Here is a 14388-nt window from a genome sequence, read left to right as displayed (position 1 = left end):
CAAATCTACTAATAACCGTTATAGAGTATGAGAAACGTGACTTACTTTAACTAGGGTTATTTTTAATTAGCTATATGAAGTAGTCGTTGACAATTAAAATTATATTTATATTTAGTCAACGATTCTAAGAGAACGTTTTCAACAACACCATACTATTTAGTAACATACTACTAAGCAACTAATCTGAGTACATCTATTTGAAAGTCTTAACATAAAACTGAACCGTAATTTATTTAAGTAAGGTGGCTTTGAGTGTTACTTGATGGCATTTTTAGCATGAGAATATTACACCTTTATTTACATTCAGACATAACGAATTAACGAACACTTATGATATAAGTGGCATATTGACCCTAAAATATCATGAATAAAATTAATCTGTTCGCAGCTGGATCACGTTGCTGAGCATAATTTTTAATCCTGCGTCACAATGGTAAAAGTTGTCGTCAGTATTCGAAAAATTATGGAAATTCACAGTTTAGGATATCAATGTACAAACGTACAATACTTAAAATAAAATTAGCTCCTACGGTTAAGTCAGTTTATTCATTGAATTACTTCAACTGACTCGTAACTGATTTACAATTACTGAGTAAGAAAGAGCTTTATTACACCGTGAAAGTATAGCCTCCTAGAATCAAAATACAGCTACCTAAGGATAGCGTACAAACTAACCATCTTCTATCATGTATATATTTATCAGTGATTTGAAAAAACACGCAACACATTTTTAATTAGCAAATCTAGTGATTTATGTTTGACTTAACGAAGACAGCTGTACCTTTACATTAAACCGACACGGGAAAACTCAAAATTAATGGCATCTTTTTAGAACGACATGTCGAAAGTTTGGATGATAGCCCACCGAACGAGTTTTGCTTCTGACAGTAGTAAAGTTATTTTCCCCTTGGCTAGAGCTATTAAGGCAGTCACTACCTATTCTTATTTTCTATTAATTTTAACATGTTAAACTTGCCACTTACGTAAATCTTTATTAGTTTTGGATTTTCGCCACTAGAACCGGCGCAAAGGAAGGGTGATTTCGACATAGTCACCTAAAATCAGGCAGTTAGCCAGTGGTTTTGACGAAACAATGGCTAATGACTTCCTGATCCGCTTTACGAATATAACATTTGTTTGAGCGAAAGTTTATTGTCGGTCTAGACATGACATATAACGCAGCTCTTACTGTAAAGAAAAATGACCAGGTAGGTCGTTATGCCGTTGCCAGCCGTGATTTAAAAGCGGGGGAATTAATCCTGACAGACTCTCCCTTCGCATATGGACCAAAATCGGGTAAGTCGTCACGAGTTTTTGCCTTAGTTGCGTTTCTAAAATAATTTTACTTTAGATTCTTGTCCCTTGTGTCTTGGATGTTCCGTGCCCGTGGACTGCAGCAACTTATGTTCAAAGTGTTCATGGCCCGTATGTAATTCAGAGTGCAAATTTCTTTCCGTACACAGTGAAAATGAGTGTGAAGTTTTTGCAAGTGCTAAAGTGAAATTTCAACCACTTGAAGATCCTACGGATGTATGTCTTCAGTACGAATGTATAACACCATTGAGAGTTCTTCTTGCAAAAGAAAAGGATCCCAGACGATGGGAAGAAGAAGTGGAAATGATGGAAACACATAACGAATTGCGCAGGACAAAACCGATCTGGTACTTCAACCAGGTGAACATTGTGGATTATCTTAGAGGCCCTTGTAAACTGAATCGTTTTTCTGAAGATCTCATCCACAGTGTGTGTGGTATGCTTGATGTAAACAGTTTCGAAGCGAGGGCTTCTTCAGGGTATTTAATCCGTTGTTTGTACCCCAAACTTGCAGTAATGTCACACGATTGCGTTTCCAATATTCACCACACAATAGATTCAAACGATTTGAAGGTTGCAGTCAAAGCAGCTATCAATATTCCTGAAAATGGAGAACTGTTTTGCAGTTATACGTATTCGTTGTGGCCCACTTTGATCCGACGAGAATTTCTAATTGAAAGTAAATACTTCGAGTGTAAATGTAACAGGTGTCAAGATAAGACAGAACTTGGAACCCATTTAGGAACCCTCAAATGCAGCAAATGCGACAATGGAGTGCTTTTGAGCACTGATCCACTAAGCTTCACCTGTGAGTGGAAATGCACTCACTGTGAATTCAAAACAAGCGCTATGTCGGTTAAAAAAGTCTATGATATTGTACAAAGAGAAATAGATTCTGTCGAAATGATTACAGGAGCTGAGGGAATAGAATGTAGAGAGGCTATTTACAGAAAATATAGGTCAGTTTTTCATCCTAAGAGTGCTTATATGACGATAATCCGCACAGCCTTGGCCCAACTTTACGGTCGAGCTGAAGGCTACACCATCCATGAATTACCAGATTTATTACAGGAGAGAAAAGTAGAGTTATGTAAGCAACTTTTAGACGTTTTAGACGTTATAGAACCAGGTTTAACAAGGATACGAGGAATAACTTTATATGAACTTCATGCTCCATTAATAAATTTGGCCAGAAACCAATACTCATCTGGCGTAATTAACAAAGACGAATTTAGAAAAAAGATGGAGGAAGCCAGTGATATTTTACGACAGTCGGTGGAGATTCTAAAAAATGAGCTTCCAAATTCAAACGAAGGTCAACTAGGATTAGTCGCCCAGGAATCTTACGACACACTTAAAGAAAATTTTGAACTACTTATAGAAACCGCCTGAAATCTGAAGTGTTTATTCTGTCAAAGTCCAATAAAAATTATTTTTTCTTTTTGTTTCCCTTGTTGCTTTTCTTTTTCTCCACCTTCTTTTCCTCTGACTGAAAGTTGCTGATGGTTGCTCTCAACATTTTCAATTCAGAAAGAGCGTTTTGAGCTAGTCGACCTTCAGGGCTTTTAACTGGCTCGTACAGTAAAGACTTAATGGAATTTTTAAGGGTGCTTTCGGCCAGTAAGAGCATCTTCATGAAGCCTTCTTTGTCAGTTTCCTTGCTCTTGTAAATTCTTTCAGCTAAACTGACGACGGCAGAATGGAGTTCGTATAAACCAATTGCCTGAATTCGAGAAATGCCTGGTTCAATTTTCCGAAATATGTCTAAAAATTTGTTGCACATTTCAATCTTTCGCCGCAAATTCTTAGTCTCGGGTGGGCTTTGAGTGTACAGTCCGATTAAATTTTGTTCAACCTCTAAAATTAGGTAGTGATGAGGATGAAAAGTAAAGGAAAGCTTTTGCAGCAGTTTTTCAAGGGTCCGTATGTCCGGTGATCCTAAAGAATGTAGATTTAAATTAAATCTGAGACGACATTCTATATTGATTTTACTTACTTATTTCATCAATTCGTCTTCGACATTCCGCTAACGTCATTTTTATCAAGGAACTGTGATAAATGCGTTGACAAAGTGAACACTGCCATGATTTCGGTCGAATAAAACCTTTATGGCACCGAGGACATTTCAAAGAACTCATTTCGGTACCAAGTTCTGTGGGATCTGTACATCTTGAACAGCTGCAGAAGAAATATTTTCCATCTTTAAGCTGACTTTGCCTTTCTTCGTTACCCTGAAATGAGTGATTGTCTTAGTTCAAGAACTACTGAATTCTATTCTTCGGTGCTATGCTCTAAGTAATAAACGTTGTACTCTAGGTAAAAATTTATGCTGCTGGAATTTTTGATAGAAAAATTGGTCGAAGTTTATTTCAACAAAACTACCCTCGCCCCTGAAATACACTCCAGTAAATCCCGTTTCTTTGAAAAATTACAAAATTTGACTTTACGAAATTTTGTTTGTGATAACCTCTATATATTAAAAAATAAATAGATAAAAGCAGCAATTGTGTAAGAAAAAAAAACCCATGGACGAATTGAACGCGCGATGTTCGTGTTGTTGCAAGTCCAAAATCGCTCATGATGTTCATTGCTCTACTTATATTATTTAGTAAAAAAGTTTGTTACACAGTTTCAATTTTTTGCGAAAATTTGGATGCCTCGGGGAGAACCTCAAGGCTGATTCATAAACCACAAGTATAGCAGTATGTTATTTTATAAAATTTAAATCCTATTTGCTATAAAAAAATTGTCAAGGGACACATCAGAATGAATCAACTATCAAAAGCTGCGTCCATGTTATATTATTTACTGATGTTGTTTATACAATTTAATATTTTCAAAAATTTTTGGTTATATAAACACAAACCACAAATTAGTATTTCATTACAATAACGATTTTTGCAAACAGATCAATTAAATTCATGTTCGCCCCTGTTCAGCGTTTGGTTAGCGAAAGCGACTAATTTATCATTTTACGAATTACGGGCTTACAAATTAAATTTTAAGTTATAGAACTGTATTAGTACCTCTACAGAATGAAAATACTATGCTTGTAACAATACTGTAATTATCAGTTTTAATGAAATTTGCTGTTAACTTTCAGACTTTAAGTGAGATATATAATTTATAAAATAAGAGATATTTAACTCTTTGTTTTCGCGACCGACCATTTGCGACTAAATTACCATATTCTGACTTTCAGTAATTTGTGATTTTATTCAAGTTTTTACTTCCCGAGCGTAAACTAAGGAAGCATTGTAATCGAGCCCATTGGGCGACTGCTACTTTTATGTTTTCTCAACGTTTCATGACCCCTAGAATACGAAAATATAATTTGTCGTCTGCCGTCTGTGTCGATTTTTATTAGACAATTAGATAATCCTCTAAACTACCGGACCGATTGTTTTCAAATTTGTATATTAGGAATATCATGTAGGTGGTAAAACGCAAACCAACATTTTAAGTGTAACAGAAGTAAGGTTTAAATTTTAACAACCAAACAACATACTTCTGTACTTGTTGTTTATGAATCCGTCTTTAGATTTTCTCGGAGGCATCCAAAGTTTGGCAAAGAAAATGGAAATTGTACAGCAATCTTTTATACCAATATAGCGGAATTCGTACAAAGTTATTCATTAGGTTACAGGAGGTAAAAATTCGGCAGGTTCCAATGTTGCATGGGGTTTTCATTTTTTGCAGTGCTACTATATCTTTGAATATATATTATTATACATTTTTTTATTGATCAAGTCTCTAGAACGGTACCCCCCAATGTTTTATTAATAGCAGTACACTGTACGTGTCGAAATTGACATAAGGTGTTCTAATAAAATATTAGGTACCTACATGCTTTAAAGTTATCGTCGACATGATAAATAAACCGGTACCTACTCAAAATTTACCTGTGCATCCCTGTCAAAAACTTAATCACGTTGTTTCCAAATTTTGTAAAGTCAATTTAAAAGAAGTGTTTAGAAAAACATGCTTTTGTACATGTCGTTTCTTCATGTACTTCCATTTTTTTAAAGCTGTTTATACAGGATTTCTCAAAAAAATTAAACTAAAAACCCGTTTTTGCTGTTGTTATTACTTCCCGAGCGTAAGCAAAGGAAGTATTGTAATCGAGTCCGTCGGCCGACTCTCTACTTTTACGTTTTCTCGATCTTTCATGACCCCTAGAAGACGAAGAAATAGGTCTCCCATTTCCGTCTGTCTGTCCGTCTGTCCGTCTGTCCGTCCGTCTGTCCGTCTGTCCGTCTGTCCGTCCGTCTGTCCGTCTGTCCGTCTGTCCGTCCGTCTGTCCGTCTGTTGTCCCGGATTTTTATTAGACAGATAATCTCCGAAAGTACTCGACCGATTGTTGTGAAATTTTGTACTTATATTAAGAATATCATGTAGATGGTAAAACGCTAACCAAAATTTGTCTAATCATCCCCACCACTAATGCGATGACGTCACTTCAAAATTGTACATAGTAAATGGGTTTTCAATTGTATAAAATAACATAGTCCTATATATGTAGTTTACAACTCTGAATCGACTTTTCACCCGAAACGTCCAGATTTTTGAAAAAAAAATCAAAATTATAAAACAACATTTTGAAATTTAATTTTTAATCTGCTAACCAGAATGCTTTGAAATGTTGCAGATGTTTTAAGGCTATAAAGAGCATCATAAATCTTTAGTCAAAAAATATTTGCTTATCCCCTCCAAAAACTTGATGACGTCAGCTCAAAAGTTTGTGGAATAAATCATATCTAAAATGTACAAAATATGATGAGTCTGTACTTGTGATCTATCACTCCATTCATATTTTTTGGATTTGCATATACAGGGTGACTCAAAAAAATTAATGAATGCGTAAATATATTTTATTGATTTAATCAGGAACTACAAAACCGAATGCTCTGAAATCTTGCAGATGTTTTAAGGTCATAAAGAGCATAATAAATGTTTAGTCAAAATATATTTGCTTATCCCCTCCAAAAACTTGATGACGTCAGCTCGAAAGTTTGCCGAATAAATCATATCTAAAATGTACAAAATATGATGAGGCTGTACTTGTCATTTATCACTCCATTCATATTTTTTGGATTTGCATATACAGAGTGACTCAAAAAAATTAATGAATGCGTAAATATATTTTATTGATTTAATCAGGAACTACAAAACGGAATGCTCTGACATCTTGCAGATGTTTTAAGGTTATAAAGAGCATAATAAATGTTTAGTCAAAATATATTTGCTTATCCCCTCCAAAAACTTGATGACGTCAGCTCGAAAATTTGCCGAATAAATCATATCTAAAATGTACAAAATATGATCAGTCTGTACTTGTGATCTATCACTCCATTCATATTTTTTGGATTTGCATATACAGGGTGATTCAAGAAAATAAATGAAAGCGTAAATTTACTTTACTCACACACACAATAGGCATGCAGTCGTCAAGTTTCCGACAGCGAGGGAAGTACTGTCTAAACTCTTTAGACCAATTTTTAGTACTGTTATGGTGTGTCTTTCCAAAATGGTAATTATTTGTTCTTAATTAATAGCTGACATAATCACAAAATCTGTAGTTTCATAACACACCCCTATTTTTATTTTAACTTATTTTTTATTGTTGCTGAACCTCTAGCACATGTAAATAATACCTGTATTCTAATAAGTGTCCAAAAGAGCTGAAATTAGCAAAATTAACGCCAGTATATAAAAAGAAAGGAGACCCTTGCCAAGTAATTACCATTATTCTAAAATATTCAAATATGTTATTTTCGAACAAACTCTGAACTACTTAAACAAAAATAATATAATCTGTAATCTATAAAAAACATTTTAGTTTTTAAAGAGGTCTTAATACTATTGAAGCGAATGGAAACTGATGGAATATGTATATACGGCACTGTTTTAATAAATAATTAGGAAATCTACGGAACCTTCACGGATTTATGTATCTAGACTTTAAATTTTAATATTAATTAATTAATAGGGTGGATGAACTTTCACAAAAGAGATGCCTCGAAGCTTGGTATTGGGCTCTATATTGTTACGAAATAAACCCATACGCCGCCCCGGTACGACGTCTTCTCGAGGCCTTTCTGGTACGTAGAACGAGGATGAGTCACTCATCGTCGGTGACGGCGACCGGGCGGCGTTCTGTACTGAAAAGCCTGGAAGCGGAGGTCGCGGTAGGTAGGGGAACGAGGGGCTTGTTGTAACAGTTTTTAGGAAAACGAATATAATTTGGTATCTACTAGCTGTTTGACCACTATAAAAGTATCTGTCGGTAGTCTAACTATTCCCCTACTGGACTGAACAGGCAAAAGGTCAAAATTGTTCATATTCACTTTATACCAGGCATTTTCTTAAAAAAAGTGCACTGTTACAACTTGCCCCGTTTTTGGGGTAGTTGTAACAGCCATGAGGCAGGTAGTACCAGTAAAAATAAAGCTGATGTTGACACATATTTAGACTTTATTTTTCAAAAATCAACACAACACTTCATTATATATAATATTTATCAGTAAAACTCAAATAAACTTTTAAAAAAAGAGTCAACATTAAAGATTTGAGTTTTGTTTTTCTTTTTCTTAATATGTATATCTGGGAACAGATATATGGCGTAGGTCAAAATTTTCGCTCGCTTTTCGTATGCTAGGTACCAGATTTGTAGAAGTAATTTGGGATAAGTTGTAACATGTTACAGCTTGCCCCTCGGGTATTGTTACAGTATGCCCCGTAGCACAATTTTCTACATTTAATTACATTTCGACAAAATTATGTCGCTTAGCGTCAAAATGTGTAAGGAATATCAAAGCTGAGTAATTTTTGAACTACATGCAAAACTAAAAGTTTAAAATTAATTAATAACAGATACGAAAAAACCAAATTTTAGCAAAGCAATATTTTACATTACTTGGCCAAAACGAAACAGGTGCACACATCCACTCACTGCGCTGGCTGGAGGAACAGTGGTTATGATGACATGATGTCTTATGGTGCAAGAATTAAAATCAGTAAAAAACCTGACGTTAAAGAGTTTAAATTCCGGGTAAAAATTTAGTGTTACAACTTACCCCTGTTACAACAAGCCCCTAGTTCCCTTACTCGAGAAAAACCTCGATCGCGGAATATTCAGAAGCGAAGTATGGGTTTAAACAGAGGCCACCTTCGGGAACGACTCATTCAACCAACGTTACCAACTTCATTCTCTTACCCAATTGTAATCATACGCAGTCTCAGTCTATCACACGAATTATGAATAAAACAAAAAATGTAAATGTTCTGTTTAACAGTATTCCCAGATCATACCAGATGAACTTTCCTGACTCAAGTGGAACTTACATATTTATTCTATGTACAGTATATCTTCTTAGATATATACAATAAGAAAATGGAAAATGTGTAGTATTTTGGGACTTTTAGAACCATGTTTAACATATTTTGCTCTATTTCGTTCTGTTTTATTGTGCTACACTCTAGTTATATGGGAAAATGCTGCCTACTGTCGGTTACAAAAAGTGGTCATCTTCATCAATCAGCGAATGCGTTTTGTAAATTAGGTACTGTTTCAAAGCCAAAAGATTTCAACACTTTTTGCTCAGCGGTTTATATTAGAATTTCTTTGCCAAACCAAAACGGAATTAACTCACTATAGCAAGCAATCGAATAATCATAATTATTATATAATAATAAGGCAACACATTATACATATCATAAGCAACTTTGATCAATCTATTAATTTTTTAAATTAGCAATCATATTAATTAGTAAATACAACAACACAAAACTCACACTATGTCATAATCACAAAAAAGACGCCAAGCTACTAATAATGGCAAAATTTAAAGAAAATAAAACGTAATTAGAAGTTGAGAATAATTTGACTGTTAGAATTAATTTTTCATACTCATAATTTTGGCGCAATGATTGCCATATAGACGTTATTTGTTATTTATTATTAAAAAAAATTTAAGACGAAGTCGTTTATGGAAAGTAACATGTGTTGCCTATTCGGACTTATCCAGGCGTGAACACATAAAATAATCACCCTGTATTACTACATTAAAAAAAAAAATATCGATAATTGTGTCAGAATCTATCGGGTGTCCAATTTGCTAAAAATCTGGTCAAGAGTATCACGTCACCAGGTTTTTTTCTGTATGTCATCTACTTGCTCATGAATAACCTTTAAACTGCACGACATACGAAAAACAAAACAATAAAACTGGAGGCAACTCTCTTGACCAGATTAAGTATAGATAGATTATTTCAAATACTTACTTGATTCGTTCATTGGATACGCAAACATTGAAAAACCTTTGAGGGATTTGTGGTTCTCAAAAGTTTTCTGATTTTTGGTCTTATTTTCGTTACCCGGAAGTTTATATTGCGTTACGGTATTATTATAATCAGACAAAATATATATTTTCTAAATCAATAAAACATATTATTATTACTAATATTAATTATTATTAATTATAAAATTAAACACTAATATGAGCAAAATTGAAGCATATTTAGTATAACGAAGTCAAAATATTCTGAATCAGTTTAGATTCACTATCAGGTTATTTTTACTAATTTTTATTAAATTGAATTAATGTTTATATTTTTTACTGTAAGATTATAAATATGGCTCTTACTTCGAGTCCACGTTGATATTAACTTATCTGATGATAATTTTCAAGGTCCTTTCTCTCAAAATTAATCAACGTGTAAATGCCATTAATGAACTTTGAAGCGGACAATACAATAACTTAAGTAAAAACATCCAGAACTTTTAGATATACGTAGGTTAATTACAAGAAATTGAGCCTGAATAAGTGAATTTCCTACGACCTATTTTAAATTAATATTGTCCGTTATTGTAGTTGAAATGAATTAGAATTAGAATCATAAATAGTTAAAAATCTGAATCACGAACTGTTAATTTACAAAATTAAGCAAAAATAATTGTTGATGAATTCGCCAAAGTTTTACAGTGTTTCTTAGAAAATCGCTAATAAACTGATTGTATACCAATTATACTCGTTGAGGGAACCGTGACGTTGAGTGCGATTCATTTTGTTTGAATAATTGCCCTGTAGTGAAATTACAAACAGCATTTTACGTGCCATCTTTTTAAAAACATCGTTTCACTAACAGCACGAAACAGCAAGTGGTAGACAGTATCTGACAAAGGTATGTTGCCTACGTTATTCAATGATTTTTTTCTGATTTTTAATTTTTCAAATGTGGTTTCGCGATGTTCTTTTTTTACTCAGCGCAAAATTTAATTTTTAAATTCAAGATACCACAACACAGATATTGTTACGAAATAGAACCATACGTCCCCCCGGTACGACGCCTATGCATCGCCGAGAACTTTCTAGTATATACGGAGATGATAACTTATCGTCGATGACAGCGACCGGCGTTCGCTAAAGAAAAGCGTGGAATCGGAAGTCGCGATGAACAACCCAGAAAAACCTCCAAGCGGCGTTCTCGACCCATCGAGAGCAACGTATAGGTTTAAATAGAGGCCACCGTCGGGAACGAAAATTATTCAGTCAATTTAATCCACGAGAGTACAGTCAAGTTGCGCCGGAATTATTTTTGTACATAACCGCGGTGTAATCAGTCGTGTAAATTCAAGAGAGAAATAAATGTTTGAGTTTTACCCACGCTGATTTTAAATACCCGTTCAACGTAACAATATTTTGATAATCCACATAAGAATTTTGATATCTTGGTCCAACTAATTTTAATGGGCTGTAACGACCAATGTAGGTTGAATTTGATTTGAACAATGCAATAAATTGCATCATTCAGTTTTTGTAAAAATCATTCTAAAAAATATAAATACGCTGATTATCACAAATATGGACTTTAAGATGACGTCATCAAGTTTTTGGGTGTAATAAACAGATAAATTTTGATTAGTGATTTACCATGCTTGCGATAGCCTTAAAACGTTTGCAAAATTTCAGGGCATTTGTTTTTATTATTATTTTTATAATTATCATAAAACTTTGATTTATTTACAAACATCTGGTTGTCCAGGGTTAAAAATTAAGGTGGATTCGTAAACCAGAAGGACAGTAGTGTGATATTTTATAAAATAAATTATTGGATCCACAGACGAACAAATAGTTAGGAAGATAGGTAGGCAGACGATAGAGAAACGGAAATAGACACCTATTTTTTCGTCCTCTAAGGATCATGAAACGCTCTGGAAGTAAAAAAATGGTATACATGATCACGTCCACGTCAAATCAAAATAAAAACAGCATACTCGTGCAGAAGTTCAATCTCCAGCAAGATCAAAAAACCTAATAGCCGTTAACGGATTTCAATTTACATACGCTTACTTACAGCACCACGAGTAAACCTACCTGCAGCACATTGGCGTAATTAAAAAGAATAGGAGCCCCTTCAGGAATGTCGACAGCAGCGTGCACATACAAGACAAACTCATCATCCACAGCTAAATGCACGTTGGCCACACAGTCATGTGCCATCATTGCAGCACTAAGATACAAACCCCTCAAATTTTCACCCGGATTAAAACCGGACCGATTTCTCTGCGGTTGCCTCACTTCAAAAGTGTTAATATCAAGAACGGCGCAAATTTTCTGCACTATTTCATTCTTTAAATCGGCGTCATCCACCATTTTCAACTCATGCAAGACATTCTCCACGTTAATATGAGTCCTTCGCCAAATCTGCGAGTCGCGGCGAAGCTCAAGATGATTTTCGAGTTGAAGTACAGCTTGAAACAATTCTTTGTTGAAGTGGCGCCACAGTAAATATCGAAAAGGGGTAACGATTTCCGGGTTTGTAAGCAGATCTTCACGTTTGATAGGGGTTTTCTTTATTATAACTGAGCATTCTTGAGGGGTGTGAAACTGACCTGTAATAACGTTTATAATCAAATAATATTTTAAGAGTATGTAGTGACAAATTATGTCCTAAGAGTGGGGAAAAATGATCTTACCTTTGCACTCTGAACTGCATAAAACAGCAACGGCACACTCAGAACAAAATTGCACTTTTTTAATTTGAGCGCAACAGTTGAAGCATATTGTGCATCCTCCTATTTGTGGACACAATATAACGGGATTTTCTTTCAAAATCAGTTGCCCTTGTTTAATATTTTTTGCTGCGATAATGTAACTAAAAAAATTTTTTTTTCAACATTTTGCAAATATTTTTATGTTTAGTTTACCGCCCGAGTTGATCATTTTTCGTTATTTTATATAAGCAACTATTTTCTCCCATATTCACGTTAGAGCGAAGATAATAGAACTAAAAATAATTAGTTTGAGGACGCACAATTTTAACTGAAGTCTAATTATATTCAGGAACTAACGGCTCCGTCATGTGATCTTTTTCCGCGACTCTGATTGGCAGGATTTTTCTAGAAAAAAAACACGCATTTAAAATTTAACAATTTTATTTGGTCGCTTAGTTTCTTTTATGTTTACAGGTTCGTCATCTCTGTCTAAATTATCAGGATTATCACTATTCATAACTCCTAATTTTACACTTTGTTCAAGGTGATGCTGCTGCATCTGATACTTCGGACAATCCTTTTTCAAATGGGTCACATCTCCACATACTTTACAAGCCCCACCTTTTGGATATAACCCCCTAGCATTATCAGGACACTGTCGAGCAATGTGCCCCTGTTCATTACAAATAAAACATTGTGCAAATTTAAATTCTTGACCTCTAACCACCTTACACTCAAAATGCGTATGTTCCGTGGAACCACATTTAAAACAAATTCCAGTTCCAGAAGATTCAGCCATCATTTGATTATTCAAGCTGGGACACTCGGATAAATTATGGCCAGATTTTCTGCAATTGAAGCAAACCTTTTTCTTTAGCCGAGCTAAAGCTTTTTCCGCTTTTCGTCTCTCCAGTTTCAAGGCGACGTTAATTTCGCTTCTTGGTAGACCTTTACTAATCATTTGCTTACGCAACTGTTTGATTCTGTCTGCATCTTCTTTTTTAATTGGAAAATTATCAACATATGCGATTTCCACCTCTTCACCATTAATTATCATACTATTTTGGAACTCTTTCCGGCGTTCTGGTTTTTGCTTATTTTGGAATTTTGTATGTTTTTTGCTAGGTTGCGAAAACTTTGGCTGATTTTCTGTATTCAGCTTCCTTTTTTCTAGTTGACGTATTTTTTTCTGTTTCTTCTTTTCAATTTTTTTCAGATCTTCTTCTGATGGGGGCGTATTTGTTGCTGGCTTTTCTGGTTTTCCCTTCTGGTTGCCGTTATTTTGTTTGTTTTTATTTCTAATTCCTTTTTTCTTTGCTACAACTTTTGGAGTTTTCTTATCCTGTTTTACTACTTTTGCCGCCTTCGCTGTCACCTCGTTTTCAGATTTTTTGTCACTAGTTGGAATCTGAAGTTGCTGTCCATCTTCTCCTGTTAATATTTTTAGTTTTTTCTTCTTTTTAGGTTGCTGTTTATTAGTCATTCCATTAGTGCTTGATGGATCTTCAATTTTCTGTTTCTTTTGGTTAGTGCTCGCACCTTCAGAAGCATTCTCTTGTTGTGCGCCCCCCTTTTGCGCTACAACCTTAACTTTCTTTTTTCTGTGTCGCTGTTCTGTTTCACCAACATTATTGTTTTCTTCAAGCTTTTTTCGTTTCGGTGGTTTAACTTCTGTTTCAATGACATCATTATCAGCCTTCTGCTTTGTCCCTTTTTTCGGAAACTCGGCCCACTTGGAATTCTTACTTTCTTCTTCACCAACCTCGTCCAAAAACCGTTTGTAATTTTTCTGTCGTTGTTTGTCTGCTTCTTGCTTCTTTTTGGCTTCTTCTGCGTGTTGTTTTTTCTCCAATAACTGCTTCTTCATCTCACTCCAGGGTGTAGCATCCTCAGGAACTCTCTCGTTGGACGCTTTTGACCCTTTCGCACGCGCAAATCTCGTCATTTTCACCTTGTTTCGAAAAAATTAAAACACAGAATAACACGTGCGTTTTGAGGTTATGTCGTAATGTCTAATGTCACCAAGTAATGTTTGTTTTGCCAACCTAAACGTCAGTGACATTTGAAATTTATTAATG

The 14388-nt window shown here is 34.7% G+C and overlaps 3 protein-coding genes across 3 annotated transcripts; 1 reads left to right on the top strand and 2 right to left on the bottom strand.

The window, feature by feature from the left end:
• The first annotated feature begins 1166 nt into the window (after positions 1–1166).
• LOC135132420 (SET domain-containing protein SmydA-8-like) lies at positions 1167–2728 on the top strand. The gene is made up of 2 exons (XM_064060506.1): positions 1167–1296; positions 1352–2728. The coding sequence occupies exons 1-2, from the start codon at positions 1167–1169 to the stop codon at positions 2704–2706; spliced, it is 1485 nt and encodes a 494-aa protein (XP_063916576.1). The 3' UTR covers positions 2707–2728.
• On the bottom strand, positions 2727–12583 carry LOC135132419 (SET domain-containing protein SmydA-8-like). Its single transcript, XM_064060505.1, has 5 exons — positions 12524–12583; positions 12293–12471; positions 11691–12208; positions 3311–3545; positions 2727–3252 (listed from the first exon to the last, which is right to left on the bottom strand). Exons 1-5 carry the CDS (start codon positions 12574–12576, stop codon positions 2744–2746), a joined length of 1494 nt encoding a protein of 497 aa, XP_063916575.1. The 5' UTR covers positions 12577–12583; the 3' UTR covers positions 2727–2743.
• Positions 12584–12733: 150 nt separating this feature from the next.
• On the bottom strand, positions 12734–14378 carry LOC135133186 (caldesmon-like). The gene has a single exon (XM_064061483.1). It carries the CDS (start codon positions 14253–14255, stop codon positions 12735–12737), a length of 1521 nt encoding a protein of 506 aa, XP_063917553.1. The 5' UTR covers positions 14256–14378; the 3' UTR covers position 12734.
• Between the last annotated feature and the right edge of the window lie 10 nt (positions 14379–14388).

This window comes from Zophobas morio, unplaced genomic scaffold (genome assembly GCF_036711695.1).
Source record: "Zophobas morio isolate AGI-343-1 ecotype UQ-CSIRO unplaced genomic scaffold, CSIRO_AGI_Zmor_V1 ptg000021l, whole genome shotgun sequence".
Classification (NCBI taxonomy): domain Eukaryota; kingdom Metazoa; phylum Arthropoda; class Insecta; order Coleoptera; family Tenebrionidae; genus Zophobas; species Zophobas morio.
The sequence above is the reverse complement of the archived record's forward strand: the minus strand, read 5'-3'. Positions and strand labels throughout refer to the sequence as shown.